The sequence below is a fragment of the Epinephelus lanceolatus genome, chromosome 20 (assembly GCF_041903045.1).
Source record: "Epinephelus lanceolatus isolate andai-2023 chromosome 20, ASM4190304v1, whole genome shotgun sequence".
NCBI classification, from domain to species: domain Eukaryota; kingdom Metazoa; phylum Chordata; class Actinopteri; order Perciformes; family Serranidae; genus Epinephelus; species Epinephelus lanceolatus.
In genome coordinates, this window is record NC_135753.1 from 31,820,768 (window position 1) to 31,846,416 (window position 25,649).

The 25,649-nt window shown below is 41.3% G+C and overlaps 1 protein-coding gene across 4 annotated transcripts in view; it reads right to left on the reverse strand.

Annotated features, from left to right (window-relative positions):
• Positions 1-25,649, reverse strand: part of ccny (cyclin Y) — a 50,388-nt gene that overhangs the window by 17,925 nt on the left and 6,814 nt on the right. For all 4 annotated transcript variants that reach the window (XM_033638905.2, XM_033638903.2, XM_033638904.2 and 1 more), the window contains exon 2: positions 253-327. In XM_033638905.2, coding sequence (XP_033494796.1) covers positions 253-327 — 75 coding nt within the window. The remainder of the gene's footprint in view (positions 1-252; positions 328-25,649) is intronic.

The following is a 25,649-nucleotide window of genomic DNA, read 5'->3' on the forward strand; positions in this document are numbered from 1 at the left end:
GATGAAAATCACCCATTACAGTGTTGCCCTAATCCCACTGCTTTTACGTGAGTTTCTAGGCTCAATACAGCCATCACAATTACACAATAACCTTGCCTCACGCTTCATCGACCTCACTAAGGCAGGCCCTGTGTATTCCTAAAGTTACTGTGGCCCTAGACATATTTAACATGACATTTGCAGACACCCTACATAACTGTCAAAGCTTCAGAAGTAGGTTTGGGAGAACTGCAAGGTGTTTATAATGCTCACCGTCAGTCTGTGACTTGCTGAGGAAGATGGTGCTGGCCCGGGGATGATCTGAGGGATTGTACTCCATCGGCAGATCTGCAAAAAAGAGGAGAGAAAACATGAGTCTTAACAGGCAGCACTCAAATCAGACATTCGATTTTGAGAGTTTAATTCAAAACTGATTTGTAAACCATCTCAAAAACCTCATGACCAGCCACAAAACCAATTTGTTTTTCAGTCTTTTGCCAAAACGATACTCAACAGAATATATGAATACCTAAAACACGGCGTGGAGTGAAACCTCTCATCCTGAGGTTAAACGTGTGGGATTGGCTTTAGGGGTTAACCACCTCTCTCGCAATGGACCGAAATGAATGGAAAAACAATCTGTCAACCGACAGTTTGCTGCACCAGCGCTGTGTAAACAGCGGTTTGTAAATCGATGTGCTAAGCAAACACACCAGAAAGGTATAGATTTGTTTTAGATCATTGTCTGCGTACACGTACCACCTAGGATCAACAGGCAGATCAGACAGTAGCTGGCAATAGAGAGACGGCAATAAATCACAAGAGAAAGATCTTCGATGGAGCTCTGATCGCAGGTTTGTACAACATCTACTCTCTGAGTCTGACACTGAACTGAAGTGACTAAACTCCACTGAATATTATCAGATTAAGATGTTAGTGTGTGTGTGTGTGTGTGTGTGTGTGTGTGTGTGTGTGTGTGTGTGTGAGAGAGAGAGAGAGAGAGAGACTAAAGCCTAGTTCACATTACACGATTTCCACCGTGATTTTGACGTCGCAGAAGATCTTGAGAGCCACCTTGGGTCGGACGTGAGTTGGCAGATAGTCTGCCACGACAAGTCCTCATGTGTAAACAAGCCTACGAGCAAGTCGCCCCCTCGTCTGCGACTGGGACTGGATATCTGGCATGCCAGAAAACAAGTCTGACACGACTGACAAAGAGTGTCAGCCAATGAGAGGCGGAATACGTCCCATGTCAGCACGCAGGAGGGCGGAAGAAATGTGAGGAGGACAAGCCGCAGGGTTGCCAGGTCCGCTTACTAGCCGCGACTTTGGGCTTATTTCTAAAGTGGAGTTGCTTATTTGGGTTTGCTCTCTAAACGACACCTCTCTGTATATATATCCGTCTAATAAGTTATTTAAAGGCATGATGTTTCCATAGCCCTGGTTGCGTGTTTCTCTCCCAAGATCTGGCAACACTGACAAGCCGGCAAGCAACAACAATGGTGGCGTCCACGGGATGATGGGGAGCACGTTGTGTTTGGACCCAGGCCCTGGAGGCAGATCTGATTCAACACTGGGCAGAACATCCATGCCTTTACGATGTGACGTCTCCAAGTTTGGTGACGTCACCGCATTATCTGGGGCTCTGTCGGCGAGGGCTCGATGGAGAAATCTTGTGGTGTGCACACACAGGTCACAATGCAATTGGCGAAACTCCCGCTGACAAAATGAATTGAATTGAAATTGAATGAATACTCCAGCTTCCTCCCACAGTGCAAAGACATGCAGGTTAATTGGTGACTCTAAATTGTGCGTAGGTGTGAATGTGAGTGTGAATGGTTGTCTGTCTCTATGTGTCAGCCCTGTGATAGTCTGGTGACCTGTCCAGGGTGAACCCTGCCTCTCACCCAGTGTCAGCCCCCTCGTGAACCCCAAAAGGATAGGTGGTTACGGAAAATGAATGAATGAATGAACGAACGTCACATGTTTATTCTTTGATGACTGCCTCAGGCTAACTGGAGTTTCCCAATGTGTGACAGTACTGCAAAATGATTGAGCTATTGACTTTTTTGATCAGTTGATGTATCTGTTATTGTATAAAATGCTAAAAACAAAATTTAAAAATGCCCATTCAAAGTTCCCAGAGTCACAAATCTGTCCATTTAGCAAATTACCTTCCAGCTTTTAATTTTTACCGTAAACATACTATGTTCCCTTGTTAGATGTACAGGTGCCAAACCAGAACCAGCTACAGATGCTGTTGCCTGGCAGACAGCTGCTATGTAAAACCACTGAATATATCAGCGTCAGCTTTGTGTCCTACTTCTTTGCCCTGATTAAATCCCATAGGCAAGTTTTTATTGTTAAATTTTAAACAAGACATTTACACTTTTTTGCACTGTATGTTTCATAGCTGTGGCTCGTGACACAGAGAACCAGTGTTGTTTGAACAGTGGATTGGTATTACATCTCCACGGTTGCTTGAATTTTATGACGGCCTGGTGAAGGGATCTAATATCCTGAACAACCTTAAATGAAACCTTTGTTGACATAAAATTATGATTATTACCGTATTCTGGTCAAGGTTAATCATTGACTAACACTATAACTCTTAAAATCTCAACACAGCCACTACAAAAACAGTGTGGGGTGGCGACCCCATCAGCAGCTTCCTGGTTTCTCCGGTGATGTCAGTGAAACAGGAAGGGTAGACAGGACCAACACCCAGACAGACGAATAGAGAGAAAGAGAAACCCATGCCAAGAGACAGAAGAAGAGTGACAAGCTGATAATGAGAGAGAGAAGGGCAAAAAGGACAACAGAGCTGAGAATGAAGTGACGAGTGACGGATTTGAAACATGATTGACGGGGAGAGAGAAGACAGCAGGGGCGGCGAGAAATGATAAAAGAAAATAGAGATGGGGGGAAAGGAGTCGAGAAAGATGTAAGGAAGGAAGTGCAAACCTTGAAGAACTGAACATGCTTGATGTTAAACTTTAGTTATTAAAACACACGATGTAATGGTGACTGCAGAACATACTTCAGATCACACAGCCTCTTTCAGTACACTGCAGGTTACACATGCGAGCCACTGCTATTGTGTCCAAACTCTTTTGAACTACTGTCTTTTTGTGTTTGAGGGCCACTTAAAGAGCCTCAAAGGACACACACACACACACACACACACACACACACACACACACTGCAGTGATGTAGGAGGATGTGACACATGGTGCTGAATAAAAGATGGGTGTGTGGGAAGAAGCAAAGAGCAGCGGAGGAGAACTGAAGGTGGATTAATGATGTTGTGCACACTGCTCATCCATTAGTGACATCGGCAGTACACACATCTGCAACACACCAGTCACAAATAACAGTTGAACAAATGTCTATGTTAAAATTCCCTAAAGCTGTTTTTCTTGACTCCAGATGATGTCATATGTTCAACACAGGAAGCCGGCTGACCACAGACCCAGGGAGCGTCCCTCTACACGGCTCGTGTCAGCGACATTTACTGCGGTTCCACCCATCCCCAGTTTTCTCCAACCTGGGGTAGACGAAAGCACCCAACTTCCTGCGTTTCAGGAAGCGGAGAGGAAATGAAGTAGGGGGTGACGGTTACTCATTGTTAGGGAGGCAGGCTGAACAAGGAGTGGAGGGAATAGGTCAATGTGTGGATGCAAGCCAGATGTGTTTTAAGTTTCACTGTTTAGTCTCCTACAGAAAGCCTGCAGCACACACATGAACACACCGACATAAGAATAGAAACCAAAAGAAGATGGACACTAAAGCAGTCGCAGCTCATCGCACTTATTCCCATAGTTGTGCTCTGATAAATGAATACACGTCTATGTGTTTCCCCGATGCAAGCTGAAGGCCCATTTCACAGTTTCATTGAAAGCAAAGGAAATCCATCACCTGGGCATTGTCTTGTCAGCGACAAGCGGCTGCACAGTCATACAATAATAAACAGAGGGTAGGGCTGGGTAACATGATACAGTGCCCTCCAAAAGTATTGGAACAGTGAGGCCAATTCCTTTATTTTTGTTGTAGACTGAAAATATTTGGGTTTGACATCAAAAGATGAATATGGGACAAGAGATCAACATTTCAGCTTTTATTTCCAGGTATTTACATCTGGATCTGATACACAACTTAGAAGATAGCACCTTTTGTTTGAACCCACCCATTTTTCATGAGAGCAAAAGTATTGGAACATGTGACTGACAGGTGTGTTTTGTTGCCCAGGTGTCTCCCAATTACATTGATTATTCAAACAATAAATAGCACTGAATGTCTGAGCTCAGTTTCAGATTGGGTACGATAGGTTTTGCCTGAGCAGACTGCATTTAGAAGTGGAACCAACATGAAAACCAGAGAGCTGTCTATGGGTGAAAAAGAAGCAATTGTGAATCTGAGAGAAGATGGACAATCAATCAGAGCCATTGCACAAACATTGGCCATAGCCAGTACAACCATTTGGAATGTCCTGAAGAAGAAAGAAACCACTGGTGTACTAAACAACAGACGTCGAACAGGTAGACCAAGGAAAACATCAGCAGTTGATGACAGAAACATTGTGAGAGCTGTAAAGAAAGACCCTAAAACAACTGTTAGTGACATCAGCAACAACCTCCAGAGGGCAGGAGTGAAGGTATCACAATCTACTGTTCGCACAAAACTTCATGAACAAAAGTACAGAGGCTACACCAGAAGATGCAAACCACTCATTAGCAAGAAGAATAGGAAGGCCAGGCTGGAATTTGCCAAAAGGTACAGAGATGAGCCTCAAAAATTCTGGGAAAAAGTTTTATGGACTGATGAGACAAAGATTAACTTTTTCCAAAGTGATGGAAAGGTGAAAGTTTGGAGAAAGAAAGGATCTGCTCATGATCCCAAACATACAAGCTCATCTGTGAAACACGGTGGAGGTAATGTCATGGCTTGGGCTTGCATGGCTTCTTCTGGGACGGGCTCTTTCATCTTCATTGATGATGTAACACATGATGGCAGCAGCAAAATGAACTCAGAAGTCTACAGAAACATTTTGTCTGCTAATTTAAAGAAAGATGCAACCAAACTGATTGGGAGATCCTTCATCATGCAGCAAGATAACGACCCAAAACACACTGCCAAAACAACAAAGGAGTTCATCAGGGGCAAGAAGTGGAAGGTTTTAGACTGGCCAAGTCAGTCTCCAGACTTAAACCCAATAGAGCATGCATTTTACCTGCTGAAGAGGAGACTGAAGGGAGTAACCCCCCAAAACAAACAACTGAAAGAGACAGCGGTGAAAGCCTGGAAAAGCATCACAAAAGAAGAATGCAAAAGTTTGGTGATGTCAATGGGTCACAGGCTTGATGCAGTTATTGAAAGCAAATGATTTGCAACTAAATATTAAGTCTCATTCACTTTAATCTATTTTAAGTTTATATGTTCCAATACTTTTGCTCACCTAAAAATTTTGTGTTCCATTACAAATAATGCTATCTTCTAAGTTGTGTATCAGATCCAGATGTAAATACCTGGAAATAAAAGCTGAAATGTTGATCTCTTGTCTCATATTCATCTTTTGATGTCAAACCCAAATGTTTTCAGTCTACAACAAAAGTAAACAAATTGGACTCACTGTTCCAATACTTTTGAAGGGCACTGTATATACCATTAGACAATATAGATTTGTCAACCGGAGAGTAGGGCTGCAACGATTAGTCGACTAATCAATGACTAATCAACTATTAAAATAATCGGTGACTATTTTAGTAGTCGACTAATCGGTTTAAGTCATTTTTCATATACAAGTACTATAAAAGTGCCCCAAAATACTCTTATTGCAGCTTCTTATGTTCAAATATTGGCAGCTTTACACACTCTCCCATGACAATGAACTAAAACCCTTTGGCATGAGTATGAAACAAGACCTTAGATGACATAATATTGGGGTTCGAGCATCGATAGGGAAAACTCATAATCGATTTTAATTTTATTTTTATATTTATTTTTCAAATTACCGTAACTCCTCGACCATTCACGCAATTGACGTAATTCCAATGGATTCTGAAAGCTGAGAAGCAGAGCTTTCCAGTGATATATGGTACATTACGGTAGTGACGTCATTACCTGTGGAGGAGGGGAGGGAAGTGAGCACAGCAGGGGGAGTGTGACAGCTGACGGGAAGAGTGCAAGTTTGAGTGATTTAGCGGTGTTTTAGCAGAGTTTTGGTGGCGTTTTTTTTTTTTTTGGTAAATAATATTTAGTGTAAATAATAGTATTCGTGGCTTTTTGAGAGCTTTTGAGGTTTTTTATGCCGTGTTTTTGAGTGGTTTTTTGCCGTGTTTTCATCGTGTTTTCACCATAGTTTGTAGTTTTGCTACTGTTCATCTTTTTTTTTTTTTTTTTTTTTTTTTTTTTACAATAGTTCATGTTTTTATAGTTCATAGATAGTTATAGTCAGTTAAAGTTTTGTAAATACTGGAGGAGAAATGTCAAGGAGGTCGACGAGGGACAGGAGAGTCCCGTGGATGATTTGTGGATGAGGAGGATGGACCGGTGGAGCATAGTCATCTCAACCCAGTGTCAGAAATTAGCAAGGGCCACGGGCCATTAGGCCCGCAATTTATCCAAGAATGTCACCAAAAGCCATGTTCCGGGGGCCAAAATTGCCCCCAAGTTTTCGAAACAACTATATGTATTTATATTTTTAACAGTATTACAATCTGACATTAAAGTATAATTTTATTTTCATTAAATTAATTTACCGTCACGTCTACAACTCATTTTCCAGACATAATCAACGAGATTGCACTGATTACGTGAGAGTAATCTGACAGAGAAGGGGAGGGGGCTTTGCTGTACCATAAGTTTAAATTAACCATTTCTTGGGTGATCTGTGTCTACACAATGACAAATTAATGAAAAATTAAGGTAGAATGAATGTTAAATTTTAAATTAACTTACTTCCAGGATTGCATCTAAGGAATTTATAGTAATTTGGCCTTTTTAACAGTAAAAGTAACTGTAATGTGGTGAAACATTAGTACTGCTATCAGTGGATTAATGGTTAAATCATCACATTTAAACTGGTTGAATTATAGGAAATCTGAGTGATATTTTGCAACCATAACTTTATGTAACCCATTATTTATTTCATTTATAGTGGTTTCTACTGAAGCGTGAAGACACTATCTTAGTTGGTTTTGCTTTTTTAGAACATAATTACAATTTTTTGATGGCCCCCAAACATTTTGAAAATGCCCCCATTTTTTAGACCGTGGGGGCCAAAATTGCCCCTAAAATATTTTGTTAATTTCATACCCTGTCTCAACCACAGTAAGTAATACAGTTTGTATGCACTGGATATGTATTCCCAGCTTTGCTACAACAATGTTTTTCAACGTCTACTGTAAATTTTCTTATTAGCTCATTTTATAATCGAGAATCATTTTATAATCGAAATCGTTGCCCTCGGAATCGGAATTGAATGGAATCGTGAGGTGCCTAGAGATTCCCACCCCTAGGCTATATAATGTTGGGAATAGGGCTGTCACTTTAACACATTAATTACAAGTTAACACAAACTTCTTTTAAAGGCACTAATTGTTCTGACACATGATTAACACACATATACGTTCTGTAATCACGACCCTCAGCTCACCCTGTAATTTGGGAAATCAGGAAGCAATGCAAGCAGAAACAAAATGGGTAAAGAAAGGTGTCTTTTGAATGGCACGTTCAGCTTCAAAGCTACGACCAGATCGTCCTCTCAACAAGACTGAAAGTATGTGCATTTACTGTTGATGTGAAGTGAGTTACCGCCAGAGTACGTCGAGCTGCGTAAAAAAAAGGGGGATGTTTATTTAACCTTTACAAGTATAAAGATGGACACTACATTGTGATACATTCAGATTAATATGTCCGTCTGTTGTTGCTTGTTGGGCTTGAGTTTGCCACAGTATGCTTTCAACATTCTTTTTGAGCATGCAGAACCTTTGAGGTTATTCTGGAAAATATTCTGGACAGTATTTCTTATAGTTGTGAATTGCTGTAATAATAAAAAACATACATTTGCATAAAGTAAGCATATTTATCCACTCCCATGTTGGTAAGACGATTAAAAACTTGAAAAATATCCCTTAAAGGTACATTAAGAACAGATAAATGTGTGATTAATCATGAGTTAACTATGGACAATCATGCAATAAAATGCGATTCAATATGTTAATCAACTGACAGTCCTAGTTGCAAATCAAAGAGCAGGACTGCTTTATATATTTCTATAATTTTTGCATAAATTTGATGAAGCTGGAAATGTCTAATGATTAATCCAGCAGTGGATTCATGGATTAATCATAAAAGAAACTCTTCTCTATATTTTATCCATAAACCATGTCTTGATTGATTTTCGCGAACATGTACGCTATCACAATATCTATCAATATGTATCAATATGGCAAGGATTTATCCATATTGCCCGCTCCTCACAGAGGAGTTGCCTTCATTAATATATCCGGGTGTTTTCCACACTCATTTATAAAGGTGGGAATCTGTATAAATTGTACAAGCCGATTGATTTCTCAGTTTTATCAGTGCAACAGTTTAAAAATATACATATTTTAAATGTGTGGACGACAGATTGTCACCATTCGTATTGCTCAGATTTTTGCACGAGACTGCTGGTGATAAATTAAACTGAAATCATATTTAAAAAACTGTGTATTTATTATTTGTAAATGTTTTGCTCAACTCAACTCTTCTCTAGATTATCAATATTCAAAATTCATTCAAACACAAAATGGAGGTGGTGGAATGAATTTTTCCTCCTCCATAGCATTATATTTAGCTGCCACACTTGCCTGCATGCAGTGCTTACATCACTGAGATCCATCTTTTCTGGTATGTGAGCACAGAGTATTCAGCAGAGAGAGTCGGTTACTTTATATATTTACATTTATCATTTTTTTGAACTAGTGACTCTTCTAGATAGAAGATAAGAAATTCTTACAGGCAACATTTTAACACATTTTTTCCCACACCTCTCTTCTGTGTCGGACCTGGCGAATGTTATCTAACCTGTGCCTCATTTGTACCCATGAGAGCCCTGAGACATGCACCTCAACCACCTGCAGGACAAGAGGAAACTCTATACTGCTCTAAGTTACATTGTGAACAGGAATATCTGTATTACTGTGGTTAGCGGTTAGCTGGCACGCTGCCTGCCTGCCCTCTGCTCCTGTCATGAGGGCTGCCTCGGGATGCAACATCAGCCCAGACAGGAAGGCCCTTCGCTGAGTTTTGGCTGCCCAGCTGCGATGCCTGCCTGAGGGGATCCAGATGGCACGGCACCGCCCGCCTGTCAGCAGCAGGCTATCAAACAATACGCCCACATGGTTAAGATAAGAAGCGCACAGCACATCTTGTAATGGGGCGTTTGAGAATAGAGCACAAGATGTAGCTGCTGTTTGAAAATAGAGATGGAACACTGTGCTGCTGCACGGTCATAGTTAGTGTGACACTGGAGTCTATTTTTCAAGACTGTTTTGGTGCTGTTTGAAATGATGCAATCTGGTTCGACCACTGATGCGTGACGATTTTGGATCTTAAAATAATTTAACTCAAACACTGTCGCACTAAACCCTTCTTGGAGTGGAGTAATTTACTGAATGATTTACATTAAAGCAAAGCAAAGTCAATCTGTGCCTCAAAAATCAGCATTAAGAACTACATACATGTTAAGTAGATTTGCACACAACAGCATGTCGCTCCAAGTGTTTACTCTGAAAACAACGGTTCCTTCTTATTTTGTTGTGTACATACATACAATACAGTAGCCGACAATTCCCGCCTAGTACACCTTTAAACCCCTGCTGCATTTGACTACTGTATCACTCTCTCTGGCTCTTGCTCCTGCCTCACCTTGAATCTCATCCATCTGCTTCCTGGTATAAAACAGCCTCCAGAGTGCAGTTTGGAGCAGCAAAGCACACAGTTTTCACATAATACTTATCACAGCGGAACCTTTATGACTGCTGCACCAAATATAACTGTGAGTAGGCCCTGATAACGCTCCAGCGAAAGTGTGTTTGTGTCTTGTAATGTGAGAAAGAAGTAAAGTGAGATGTCAAACAGAGAGGACGCAGACCTTAACGTGGCTCGGTGGGCATTGTTAGCGAAGGTATAGGCTGTAAATGTGCGACAAGAGGGCAGGTCTTGACCGTTAAGTGGCTCTCACCTTGGATATGAAAGCACTTTGCAGAGCACAGAGGAGAGTCGACTCTGCTAACCCTGCACCTCTGTGAAAGTTTGTTATCTGTGTTGCGGCTGTATCAGTTAATGATACAGTCGCTGTGTTTTCATTTGAACAGCGTGCGTGATAAGAAGGAGCTGGCCGTAGTTAAAGCTGCACTGATAAGATTTTTATGTAGAGAAACACCTTAATAGCAATATCCCATCTGCGCACATTCCCGTGGTTATAGTCAGGGGAATCTTTTCTGTTTGGTGGAAAAGATAAATCAGACAGTCTTTTTTTTATGACCTCAATATTCAGCAATCACTAAAGTGGAGTCGCTTAATTTGCTGTCACCTAATTTCTGGACTCTGAAATGGCAAAATTCAAGTTTCTGAAGCTCAAAAGAGAGACAGCGATAAAGGCTGTTAGAAAGATTAAATTAATGGGAAACCAAGTGAATAAAAGACTAATACTTAAATGACTCACCGTCCTTTTAGGTTTCTCTATACACAAAGATATGAACACACACAACAATGAAGCAAACCCCCTGCAACATCATTACAGCTCTTCCCAACAGCTTAAACTGCCCCTGCACTCGTATCATTGATCGACAACATCTGCCAAACTCAGCGCAGTGCTGCAGACTCATCAGAGGGAAAGAGCTGAGCTTTTATCAAAGAAAAGCCAACAGGGACCAAAAGATGGAGGGGATGAGATGGGGAAATTTCACCTGAACTGACAGAAAATATTCCAATTCTGATGACTTCAGCAGAACTCAATTGCAGAAGCGTGTGTGTTCACAAGCATCACACCATTAAAACTTCGTCATAACATTTCAGTTTCAGTCAATATGACTTGACACAACAAAGAAGCCATAACATTTTGTTTCCGTCACTTCAATATGTCTTAAGATGAGGCATATGTGTACAAGATAACAAGCAGCAGTCGATAAGTCAAAGCCAGAGTGGCCGAACAACAAGTGTAGGAAGTGTTGCTGGGCCACTTGAGTGAAATGCCTGGTGAAAAAGAAATGCTGAGGGGCCTTTTATTTCACTGTGAAAATGTGAAGAATTCTGAGCCGCAGTCATATGGCGCTAAAAATAACTGGTGAGCAGATATTTCATAGCAATTCATTTAAAAGTTGAGATATTTTGCTGGATAAAAATGTGCACAGGAAAAGTCAGAGGGATTTTTATTCATCATTATATCATAGTTAATATAAAAAAAAGAAACAGAAAGTAAAAGTGTTCAGACACCCAAAGGTCACACATTACCAAACAACAAACACACACAACACCTCCTGTCTGCCTGCACAGCCACATCCTGTCCTGAGAGGGGGAGACATCCTGGACTCGTATGCAAAGAGCCACAATAACCAACAGCCTTACAGCTATGTGTTGAGAGGACAACATTAAAGAGTCAAACCAGCCCAAAATCCCCACAATCCATCACAGTGATTTCTTCAGGTGACATTCCCTGGCAGTGCACCTGGCTATGTATACTTAGGTGTCAGATGTGGAGCACTGCTGTTGATTACTTTTACACTTGACGGATGGCTGTAATTAGGTGAAGCTGAAAGGAAACAGCACACAGTGGGGAAGAGGAGTAAAGAGAAGGAAAACTACTCCCATGGAAACCACTCAGTTAGAGGTGGGGTTAAAATAGACTTCTTCGATGCTTTGCGAAATCAGACATGGAAGATTTGGCATTGAATCGAAGATCAATTTTCTAAACTGAGTTAGTTAATAATGTGATGTTGACAGAACAAAAAAGGAGGAACTCAACCAAGAAGGCAGTGCAGCACCTGGACAATCGAAAGCACACACAGGTGAGAGTTAGCCTTGTAATTAATCTTCATACTAGTCCATACCCATTGGTAGCTTTGTCACCTTCTACCTATGCCAATCCTCAATGCCTATGTGCAGTTTCACATAGATTGACCACGTCAGTGAGTAGAAAAACGTGGGACAGACAGAATGACTGACTGACAGTTTCCGTGATTATGTACAGCATACCATACCATGACTTAGTCATACTAAAAATTAGGAAAAACAGGAACACTAGTCCACAGGGGGAGCCACTGCGATCGGTCGCATTTTAGCCATTTTTAAGCATTTTTCTGTTGTTATAGCGCCACCCAGTTGCCAATTAGAGTTAAATTTCTCCAGTCACCTTGAGGCGTCCTGTTCTACATATCTACCAAGTTTAGTAAAAATCCATATGGTGGTTAGGCCTAGGTAAGAAATTAGCTCTCTAGCGCCCCCATTTTGTTTGATGGGGTCAATAATGGAGGGGTCCCCTCAGATTATGTGTGGTCATATGCCTACAAAGTTGCGTGGTGATCGGTGAAACCCTTGAGACAGCTTTATGTGATGAGCCACGCCCTCCGCAATATTCATTGCCTTATAGAAGCTCAGTTTTAGCAAGTTTTCCAACTTTTGCCAAGAAGGAACTTTAGATTAGGGATGGGCAACACAAGCAAAAACACTATTCGAAAATCGTGGCAACTATTCGACAATTTTTCGAACTATGAAAGCCCGAATGACTGCGGACATTCCTCACGGAGTAGTAGTCTCTGCATGTTTCTCCTGTTTGTAGAAGAGCATCAAACTAGCTGGTAGCCCATCTCACACCGCTGTAGCAATCCTAGACTGCCCTCGTGCGGTTAGGAGCTGAATTGCATGTCAAATACAGGGGGAGAAATAAGACGGCGAATAGTAATAGTCGCATTAAAAAATCGATTTTTCAAAAATAAAACGACTATTCGAAATTCGAAAATCATGACCCATCCCTACTTTAGATATTGGTCCCTAGATTATGTTCACCGAGTTTCATGCAGATCGGTCAAACTTCCTAGGAAGAGATCGATTTTAAGTGTTTTTCAAAAAATTTAAAATGGCGGAAAATCTCTATAACCGGAAGTTATGGGTTTTTGAGGCAAATTTGTTCCTCATGAGGAGAGGCATCTCTGTGCAAAGGTTCTTGTCTCTATGACATACGGGGCATGAGATATGCCCATTCAAAGTTTGCAATTTCAATCGGTTGCTATAGCGCCCCCCTTTGGCCAATTGATGTAATATTGCTTCATTGGCATCCCCCCATGACCCTCTACCACTGTGCCAAATTTCACATGGATTGACCAAGTCAGTGAAGAGAAAAACGTGACTCAGACTCAGACAGAGTTTTTGTCATTATATAGTAAGATAAACAGTGATCGCAGGACAAATTTGAAGTAACGTGTGAATACTTTCTGCACCATCACTCAGAGACTAATATGGCATTTCCACCATATTGGACGAGGACACAAGGGGGTCAGTGATCCACTCAGCTGGCCGTTTCATGGGCTTCCCACTGGTGACGTACCCTATCATAGAATGTACCTGACTGGACTGGATAAAAGCACTACTAGCTGATGGTCTATGGCTCTCTACTCGCCTCGTTTGACAGCTTGGTCCAAGGTTCTTGAGTGCTGGATGGACTCATTTGCATAAGGTTGAATCTAATCTACTTTATGCATATAGAGACTGCAGAATACACCACAACCCCTTCTCCAAACTTGCCCCAACAATCCCACCATGTACTGTGCAACTACTTCTCCTGCTCTCATTCTGTTCCTCTCATCCAGGCAGGAGACTGTAAGGTGCTTCCAAATTAATATATGCAGTGAACTTGTTTAAAGTAAAAAAAAAGCCGTGGACCATTTATCTTAAATGCCAGTTACGTTTCATATAGTATTTCAATGTAATAGGGACACCAGTGAATGGTTTGGCACACAGTGAACAGCAGAAAGAGCCTGAAAACTGTGCCTCCTTTTATACTCATTTAATCAAGAATCAAACACCAAATAATCTGAAGCTTCCCAAAGATTCCCACCCATACTCTCAACACATGCTCAAAAGTAATCTTGATAAACCAAGGGGACAAAGAAGCAGCAGGGAATGATGTTGCAAAAACAGACAGATGATGTTGCAAAGGCAAAGAGAGAGTGGCTTCACTCACAAATTATTATCGACATTTCATTTAGTGAGGCCAGTAGCTCATTTTTTTCCCCAGGCACTTAGATCTAACAGTGTAGTTTAATGTAATGACATTGCAACATCAGCTACTATACTTCCATCTGCTTGTTGAAGCCATGTATAAACACTGGTGACTTAAAGTTGTCTACCTTTAACTTCTACTCTGCTATTTTCACCTCTGAATCTATAGTGATTCAGCCTCCACTTATGTAAGCCTTTATATTTGCTGTTCTGAGCTCCCAGAGTCTGATGTTTATCAGGGAAAAAGTCGTGTGTGCTTTGTCCAGCAGGAAGAACAGTTTGTTTGGAACACAGTGAAAGAAATGGCAATGGGCGTGAGGAGATAAATGAAATCAGTGTCACAGACAGAACTTTATCATCAGAGGTGCCAGGGGAGAAGACACCTCGGTGGCAGCAACACTTTTTAATTTACAAGTCATTTCTGTGAAGTGCAGAGCAGAAACATTACCCCACTTTCACCAAGACGCACAATCATGAAGGTGCAAATTACATGTAGCTTTGATGAAATTTGACTTTCTTAAAATGTTGTATGTCAGCTGATCTATCTTCATTATCATTTAATCTGCTGATTAGTTTGTTGATTAAGTATTTTGTCTATAAAATGCAGTGAATGGCCGATATAATTTCCTTAGTTACATCTTCAGACGTCTTGTTTTGCCCAAAATCCAAAGATATTCAATTTACGTCCTGGGGTCTCTTTTGTAAACATTGCGTACACACAAAACGAGGCCTGAAAAAGGCGTACGCCACTTCCCCCGCAAAAGTTGTGAGCTATAAAAACAGACTTAATGGGAGAGAATTGGACGCATGCTTACGAACATTTCGGAGACGGAAAATTGGCAACACAGATGGTAAGGTGGAAGCCTGAGGATAGAAATTATTGAATATTTTTTGGCACGTGTATGCCATTTCTGGCTTTTGTTTGTACGTACATTTTTAAATTTCAAATTTACCAAAGTAGTTGCCAATTAATTTTCTGTTGATGGATAAGTCAATTAAGTGATTGGTTTACAGACTTTACAATCATAGCTCCATCAAAACATCTCGTTCATATTTGTGAAGTATGTCATTTAACCTTCCTCCAAAGTAGAAGATATGGTGAGCTTAATCGTTTTTTTCTAAGCGTTATGTGTGTGTGAGCGTGTGTGTTTGTGACAGAGCAAGCAAAAGAAAGCAAGAGTGAGCCACAGAGGCAGGTAAGAGATGTCAGGGGTTCAAGAGCCCATGGTCAGGGAGTGGACTCATTTACTCTGCACCCAGCTGAGAGTCATAAACCTACCATCCCTCTTTTTCTCCCCTCCCATCCCTGCATCCTCTGCTCGCTGTAACTAGGCAACGCCGGCTTGAAACGATTCAGATGGTAGAGGCAGGCCCATCAAAGGCAGAGACAGACAGGCAGCTGGGCTCGCTGTCTTTTTCTTCCTCTCTATTGCTCTGTCTCTCCCTGTCTGCCTCTCCCACCTGCTCGTACAGTACACTGTAGTAATTGGAGCTGAGCCTTATTGTGCTTGATGATGCGGTGACACTGTACGACACAGATTGCTAGTACAGAATCCAGTGCATTGCCTTCTTACACCATGTGCACACCTTCACACATTGTCCAACTAGCACAGGCAGGAAGTCCTGTTCAATGGAGCGGAGAAAACTGAAAATGGATTGCAGAAAGATGATAGATTAATTGGATTTCTCAAATTTTGTAGCAAAGAAGAGCTGAAAGAGCTCTGCAGCACTGCTCTGGGGTCAGGGACTGTGTGTTAACACAGTGTGGTAAAACAGCATAAAAGGAATGTGTGCACACAGAGCCGGGAGTAAAACGAAGGCCGTGCAGAGATGAAGATAACAAAGCGAGCCTCGCTGTCCAATATGCTGAGGAATGTCACAGCTTTAAAACATTTAATGAGTCTTTATGGACAGACGGATACACATGTGCACTCTTATAAACGTAAACCCACAGACACAGAGTGGGAAGACACTCCCATCAGTAATACACACACTGGGTGACAGCCATTATGGCACAAAGGGGCAGCCGGGTGGACCAGTACCAGGGTCCTACACATGCTGACAGATGGAAAAGAGATGGCCAATTAGGAGCTACAACATTCAAGAAAGGAAGAGCACAGATGTTTTACATGGTTGCTCGAAATCAATCACATTTTCCTGGAGATTATTAGTATAATATTCATGCTATACCATGACACGACATTATTTTAGGGCCTTATCGCCCCTAATTTGCATCAGTTTAGTACATCTGGGAGAAAAGTCTGCAGGCTACAGACTGGACACACATGCTGCAGGGTAATGCTCGTTAGCAACCTTAGCTGGATTTACATGCAAGTATCTAAATGCAAATTGCAATGCAGAGGGATTACAGCTAGAAAACTGCCACTATCCAGCACCTAGTACATAACAGCCAATCACACTACACGTTACTGTAACTACTGTATACTCTCTTTCATACTAATGTGTAGCTATTCTGGATCTATAAAGTGTTTTTTGCCCTACAGGTTAGAAACACGTTTCCTGGACCAATGAAAGCTGTTCAGCTGTGATGCATTATCCTGCCACCACCCTACGCTCCTCTCACAGGTCCTTGCTTAATCCAAACCGCTGTCTCTCCCTCTCCGAGGTTCATCTGGTGTCAAGCTGTGGAAGGAGCTGAGGATGACAGGAAGGCCATCTGTGTCAAGCTCTGTCATACTCCGTCTGTGTTGACATTTCCACACAACACATGCGCGCCCGCAAATGTTGGCACGCAGGCACGCACGTATGCCCCCATACAGGCATGAGCACAAGTGCATGAATCAACACAAACACAAGTCAGCACAGCAGAATAACAATGGATTTTATCAGTACTGTAGATATTTGGGGAGCTGACACACACTGGCAACACTCATGAGGTGTGCCAGGAGCCTGGGGCAGGGTCTTACCAAGGGACCAAAATAAACCTAGTCTTATTGTTATTATGGTCCAGGGGAGTTGTTCAAACCAACCTTTCTACCATTTTGTGACTTAAAATCTAAAATGAAATGACAAGCAGCATTTCCACCTCTCCCTTGTTTTGAATATGAACAGATAGCACATTTGCTGCACTATAATCACACTGAATCAATCCATTGCAATAAACCGTTACGCGCAGTCAAGCTATCTGTTGTTGTCTGTACAGCCTATCAGGTGTTGCTGCGCCATGCTGGCAGACCAGGTCAACTTCTAACAGCCAATCAGCAGCAGATAATTACTTCCGCACCTGCTCACCAAACAACCACCAGCAACTCCAGTGGTCCCGTCGGATGGCTGTATGCTCAATTATCTGTCTAAATGAGCCCAGACTCCACTAGATACTTTCCACACTAAATCAGATGGGATTTATTTTTCTATAGGAGACAACATAATGTGATTGTATAGTAGTACATGTTGGTATAAACATGTAAATGTGTGCACTTGTGTGCGTGATTAGTTTTACATCGGGATGTGGACTGTCAGTTTACCACAGGATGTCTGTAATATAAATATCTGATTCACACGGGACAAGAAATCCCTGTAATTCTACCAGAGATGGGAGCGGTAACTCGGTTTGCGCCCTGGCATCACCTCCCTGTCGGCATGTGCGTGCTACGTTGCTTCCTGTATGTGTTACGTTTAGCTGAAGGATAATAACAATGAATGATCAGCCCAATATGAAATACTGTCCATGATCAGGATTGTGTGTACGCAACGATTAGCAATATGGATTTATATTAGGCCTACCTAACACAACCAGAAGTCTCATGGCTCTGAAAAGTGCTTTCTTCTCCACCTGTTTGATTGGTCTCCCACGTAGGGCTACATGATCATTAGAAGAATGTCCACTGTTTCCAAATGCTTCTTCAAGCACCTCCATCATCGAAAAAACACGGAAAACTAGTTATAAATGCGGAAAAATGGTTGTAAGCAGGACGTGACAAAATATTTACATACATTTTTACAGAGGATCGCGTTCGCACGGGATTATTATTACCCGAGGTATTTTCTCCGGACCATTTTACAGAAGGTAAAAGGCGCCGTAATTTTTACTGACATTATCCGTAATGATTACAGACATGGCACGTTCGGACGGGACTATAATCCCTGGTAATAATTACTTTACCCCACGTCTCCACGTTAAACTAAACCCGTCCGAACAGGGCTTTAGATCATCAAATAAAGGTCTACTTTATCTACATTATGGTCCTACTCTCTGGAATTCCCTTCAACGTGAACTACGGTCTGCTACAATAGTGTTCTCGTTTAAAAGCACACTGAGTTTACGCTTGTATGTGCTATATAAATAAATAAACATCTTGACTTGCAGAAGGCCTCTGCTACTAATCAGTTTACTCGGAGAATTATGATTCATTGGTTCAGCAAGGAGGTTATTTTTCTAGGGAAAAAATGTATGCTGTTTCATACACACATTACAGTGGGGCCATGGGGCTGATGTAATGTCATGAGAGTAGTTGTGTGACTCTGTGCAATGCCGTCGGCATGACACTGTAGATCTCTGTAGTGCAGGGAAGAAGCTGCTGTTTCTTGAGTGAGGTTCAAATACCTTATTTCATTTGGAATTTATTTAGACACAGGTGTGACCGTCATACCATGTGTCTCATAATAGTAAGCCCAATACAACCACTGTCTCGTCTGTTAAGCGCTGTTTGGTAACACAGGAGTTAAGTCAGGGTTAAGTGTCTTGCGCAAGGAGTTTTTCCAACCCAGGTAATGAGGCAGGTAAAATGCTAATTATTCATCTGTTCAGGCTCAAACAGGTGGCTTTTGGTCAGACACACGCTGTCTCTTTCACTTGGTCAGAACAGAGAGACAATAAATGTAAATCTCTTCTTTAAATCCTATTGTGAAGAGCTCAGTGAGGTCAAACACAGTCACAAAGACTAACCCCGTAAACTCGATCTGTCTGTAGCACGTGGATGTCTCTGTCCTCACCGCTCAAAGCAAGACAAGCCGTCTCTGCCATCCTGCAGCACAAATTTGCCGGTAATGTAAGTCGCCTGCTGACAGCTGTGCCCAAATGATCTCTTGAGCTCCCAAACACCACATCTAATTGCCATCAAGTTCCCAAGTGTGCATGTTGTTGGGAGCACCACTTTGGCGAGTAAACACACAGATTGCATTATGCGAGCTGATTCCTGATTATACCATTCAAGAGCACTGATGGGAATCTACTTAAAGACACTCAACCATGGGCATTCACACATTTTTGTCTGTCCTGCTCACAAGAGGCACACAGTCTCAACAAGCTGGATTTGGGGACCACGCTCCGAATGATGAGGGTAAGACTGGGATCACGAAGGCTACTGGCATTCCCACGCTTCACTACACAGCTGTCTTGCAAAACCCGAGCTTAATATTTTGACAGCACAAAACCAAAACAAACAGAGGTTAAGAAATTGTATTGCACAAACCCTTGGGATTTTTTTCTGTCTCTTAAGCAGCATCAACCTGCTCTGACCATCAGAGGGGGAACAGCAGGCTTGAGGGGAAACCCATTTAAGCTCCCTTTCGTCTCAGGGGAGCATCAGACTTCAAACACACCCATTAGTAACTGTGTGGACATGGCTGGACCTCGACTACTTTAACAGGTCTTCTGCTCATAAGCTCTTACACATGTGGACATTCCACATCCAGCATTTGCCTTTGCTGTCATTCTTCTTTCCCCCAGGTTACATTCATTCACCTGTAATCTGAACTAATACGTTTTCATTTTTAAACAGCATTTTAAAATCAAGACGATCTCCGTACACACAAGTATTTTAGTAACGTTTTAGAATAATCTCCATTCATACTGACAGGTCTGAAAATGCATATCACACAACCATTCTCATACACAGGGCATGCATTTGACGGTGTAAACAGGAAGCAGATTGTCTATTCTGTGATTGGTTGCTTAGTTAAAGAAAATACTACGAAGTAAAAGTAAGACCAGAGATAAAGTTGCTTGCACTGACAACGAGGCGGAAATGTTACTGAGTTTCTGATCTTGTTTTACTTGAGTGCACATGCTTTTAATATACATCTACACCTTAGCATGTTTATCACCTTTTTACTTTTAGAGCTCATTTATTATATTATTATATATATATATTATATTGTTATTGTTGTTTGTTATTTTGAATGGTTTCATTTCAGTTTTAATTGAAATGCATGCAGGAAAGGCCAATCAGTCTTCTTTCAGCATTGGCAGTATAAAAACAAAATCAGGGAGTGCAGCAAAATGCCACCTGCCTACTTTTGTTCATACAGAATGCGCCTTTTTCGGGGTAATGGCGAGCGTGAGCAAGTAACAAAACGTGTAGCTCAGCGTGTGACATAAACAGTGATGTGGGAGGGAAGCTGCAGCTAGTCAGTCCTTCAGGAGCTCTGTGCTTTCTCTCGTAAGTCGACCCATTCTTCATCGTCCCCGTGAATGGCCTTTTCCTTTTGCAAGGGCAAGGAGGCTGCGAAATTCCTTGCCCCCCCCGAGTTGCTCATCTTTACAGTGTCTGTCAGGTTTGCGTTTCCCTCTTGCTACTAGCTGCTCATTCCTGTTATCAGCTGTTTCCTGTTTATCCACCACCAGTGGCTTGCACATGTCTGTTTAAACTAAAAGGGTTCCGCCAATATGTCTACCCTACGAGGCGGAAAATTGGGCACCTCGGATCAACTAGCCAATCTGGCTCTGTGTGTCTAAAGTAACACATGAGTATGAGGCTGTCAAGGTTAGGGGTCAACAGATAATCTGCCTGGCAGGGGTTTTAGGGTTATCAGTATCAGTGATTTTTTCCCACTGATATGCCGATATACAGTTTTGTTTTCCTTAGCTGCGCTGTCTTGCCCCTGGCTTTGCTTCTCACTGGCTGCACATACCACTCTAGGGTCTTAAAAGCAAACTCATCCAATAGATTGTTTCATTGGAAAAGTTCTCAGAATAATTTGCATGTAGTGCTTTGTCAGTGTTTATTTTTTTAATTCTGTATCAACTATGATTTTTACAGCAGAAATATATCGGTTGTAAATATCGGCTATCGGTAGCTCTGTTTTAATAATAATCTGTATCGGCATAGGCTCTGAAAAAGCCATATCGGTCCATCCCTAGTCAAACTGGCTGAAAACAAGGATTGGGGGTCATCGCAAAGCAAATACAGAAACTTATTAGAGTGGCACTAGAAGCATTATCCTTTGCTGGACGAAGTCATGGAGATGTAAATGGTAAGTGGTAAACGGACATCCGACCACTCAAAACAACTTCAGCGGGTCACCCATTCACACACATATTTATACACTGGTGGCCAAGGCTACTATACGTGGTGCTACGCCACCTACTACTTTTTTAACACACTCACACACTGATGGAACAGCCATCGGGAGCAATTTGGGGTTCAGTAACTCTAACATGTGGGCTGAAGGAGCTGGGGATCGAGCCACTGAGCTTCCAGTTGGTGGACGACCCGCCCTACCTCTTATGCCACATCCACCCCGTAAATGAAAGGGTTAACGAGGCAAGAAGGAGGAAATCATAACAGGTATGTCGGCCTTGCTATATTGGTTTGGTTTGACACCTCGTGACTGATAAGACCGAGTCAGTAAGTGAATGTGAATGTCTAAGTCATTGTGTTCATGGGTTGTATACATTTGGAGTAGCATGGATGCAAGACGCAAACGTAGCAAAAATAATGCGTCTACAACGTGTGGATGTAGCCTATGAATCTCACATGATTCCATACCACAAATAGTGAAGTGTGATAGTTGTGAGCACTTCACTATTTGTGGTATGGAATAGTGAAGTGTGATAGTTGTGAGCACTCAATAGCTTTGAAAACGAATGAATTTCTTTCCAACAGAGACACATTCTCTTATTCTAATGTGTGTTCCTGATCAGTGATCCAGAGGCTGGGTCCGCTCTCTTTACTAGACAAGGCAGAAGACCATTACAATGTGAATCTCTCAGGAGATAGTGGCACCATGAGTGAACACACGAGCAGGTAATTTGTGGTGCAGTAGATGCGTCTTCCCACACACACAGACCGAGTCAAGCCAAACGAGACACCAGAATGAGATTGTCACGGGCAATTGCATTTTCATTAACACTCTGTGAATCAGTTCATTTGTTTTTGAAATGGGACCCGCTCCCTGTGAAATGATTTGTTATTCCTTTTGAGAGATTGTTGGCTTTTGTGAGTAAAAATAAAAAAGTAGTTAAGTGGATGGATTTGTTTTTAGGGCGATGATTGTGAGTCGCTCAAACAGACATGATTCAGAATCTCACAACCACTTCTGCTACTTGCTATTTACTGTTGCTACGATGCCTAGTACAAGTGGTTTGGCAGCTGAGAGCATGCTTCCAGTTTGTCTCCTATTTTAGTCTCTGTGGCTGTCTTGTCCTTTTGGAAACATTACCAAATACAAAATAACCAACACAACATCTTATCAAGACTATTACAGTGTGTTCAATAAAGCATAAACCTGCATTTGTCAGAGGAACTTAACCCAGCAGTACTACAATACAGGAATGAGGTTGCATGGGTCAGCAACATGTCACATATGTCTGACCTTTCTGAGGCTGCGAAGGAAGGCCTGCTATTTGTGTTCCACCCACTGTCCCAGGATAAACAAAGTTTCACACACCTGCGTTGATAAGATAACCCACTGAATGTGGTACAACTGCTGTGATTTAGCACAATGCAATGGGAAGGGAAAAAATCCCAGCAGAAAGTCTGTGGTGGAAACAAAAATTTCCATTAGCAATACAGAGGAGCATCCAAGACCCTGCAAAACACTTCATTTGGGGTAGAGGTGCACCAAAATGCAAAGAAATGTACTGTTAAAATGATGAATCAAGAAAACAATTGTCAGATTACTCAATAAGGAAAGTAATCAGTAACTGCAACTCTAAAAAAAACAGTCAGTGCTGATTAACATGTTTGTACCAAGACTCTTGCTAGTATGGATATAAGCATCAACTTTTGTGTTAGCACGAACTTTGAATGTTATCCCTCCATTAAATGGACACTACTAATGGTTTCAGCCTTATAGATATATGTTAGCAGGGTTCTACTACACTGACTAGTACAGTGTGAACATCATTATCAGATCATAAAATGGCTGCTGGCATTGGGAGCAGTTTCCTTTAGGTTTAGAAACAAATGGTCATGATTTGGCTTCAAACAGGTACGTGTGTTAGTAACATTACTGTCATTTGTTGTAGTGGTATTTAGGGATGGGTATCGTTAAGATTTTAATGGTACTACTACTCTTATCGATACTGCTTATCGATCCGGTATTTTAACGGTACTCTTATCGATACTTTTTGAGGAAGACAAAAAACAAATTAAGATCATAAATTGCTTTATTTTCTCAATTCTCATTATGCAACAAAACAGTTTTTTAACAAAACATTTTACTTTTTACAACTTGAAATGTAAAATACATAAAATAATACTGTTGTCACGGTACCAAAATTGGGACCCACGGTACGATACCAGTGAAAATATCATGTTTCTGAGTAATATGACAATACCACAACAAAAATTAGGCAGATGTGCCTTTTGTCATTTATAAAAAGATAAATCACTTTTCTATAGTACATCATTGATATTTCAATGGAATAAATTACTTATTGACTTATTCATACTTCAAAAACAGCATCAATGAGTGATGAACATAGGGGGGATCAAGATAAAATAAAAAAATGAAATAAAAATCAACCAGCCACCCTCCTCCCCTGACAAGTAAAGAACAGTCCCTTCATAAGTAACGAACAGTCCCTAAAGTGCGGTGAGGTTTGTGGGCCGTTACCTGCCACAAAGAGTAATGTGAACGGCTCGTTTCGTGTTGGCTGCTAGCATAATGTTACAAACCTGGACTGGACGTAAATGAACTAGCTGTGCTAGGGCAGTCAAACCCTGTACGTCTGAATATGACGCACTTTCGCAAGGTGTTTTGACAAATTACTTGCGTTGCTGCCACGCGCTGTGTCTGCATCACATCTTGTAATGTAAAGCCACACTTTTGACCGTTTGGCTCTCTCCGCCATCGTTATCTATCTAAAGGTAAGCTACGAGCTTGAGTTGGTGTGTGCGCTGTCTTGTGTAAATAAAATACGAAATACTAAATACGAAACACAGGAACACATTTATAGGTGCTGTTGCTTTGGTTGTGCCCATAAAGTGCAGACATGGCTGCCTTCACCATGGCTCTGAATCAGTGACTGTGAGAGAAGGTACATTTATTTGGACATTAAAAATACAATACAATACAATATACTTAAGAGTATAGATCTAAGCTCTCCTAGACTGTTTTACAAGGCGTGGGACTAAAAAAATATTTTCATTACTGATTAACCTGCCAATTATTTCATTTTTTGTCTGTTAAATGTGAGACAATGGAGAAAAACAAAATTTGAAATATTACAATTAAATATAACTTTAAAAAGCCCAAGGTGACATACAGTATTTGATTTGTTTTATTCGACCAACAATCCAAAATCCAAACATTCAGTTTACGGTAACAGCAATCCTCAGATTTAAAAAGCTGGAGCTGTCAAATGTTTTGCATTTTTGCTTGAAAATTGCCTGTAATTATTAAGCAATAATAAAAATTGTTGCAGATGTATTTTCTGTCCACCTACTCATTGTTTTATATCCAGTTTGATAGTCCAATTACTGCTCTTTGTATTTTAGCTATCCCTGAAGCTGTCTTGTGTACTTATATCTTTCATTTTCCAAACTGCTGATTAAGAGCATGCATATCGTGGCTGTTTACAGTATGGATGGGGAGGGCAATAGTGAAAGTGATAGCGACAGTATTGATGGTGACACTGTGTTGGAAAGAGCAAGTTGCGCAAAATGAGGGAGAATCGCACCCCATCAAAAGCACTACCCAAAACTGAAACAGTTATTGCTGCCTCTTTTATGACTGATTTGTCCCAGAGTGATGATTGAATGCCTATAAAAATGTGGGTACACAAAGAATCTGCCAGGAGGCTGACACCAAAACGCAACATTTGCTGCCCTGGTTTAGACAGCTCATCAAACTGTAGTAAGGGGCAATCTGAAAGGAGCTGGTTCAGTTAAAACCTGTAAATGGGGAACAGGCCAAAATGTTGACTGAGTAACCATCATCAGTTCTATGTTTAGCCAGATGTTTATCTTTTTTTACATCTTGACATGGGATGACACAAAAAAAAAAGAGCATTTTCACCTCGGCAACAATCAAAACATAACCATATCATACACCGTACATCTAGGTCAACTCGTCTGGAATTCATAGTTAGGAGACTCCCCAGGCTCATCAACCAGGCATGAATAATCCATGTCCAGATTTCAATTAGCCTGCAAGCAAGACTCATCAATATGTGTGTGTGTGTCTGTGTGTGTGTGCGCACGCTCCAGAAATAACTAACT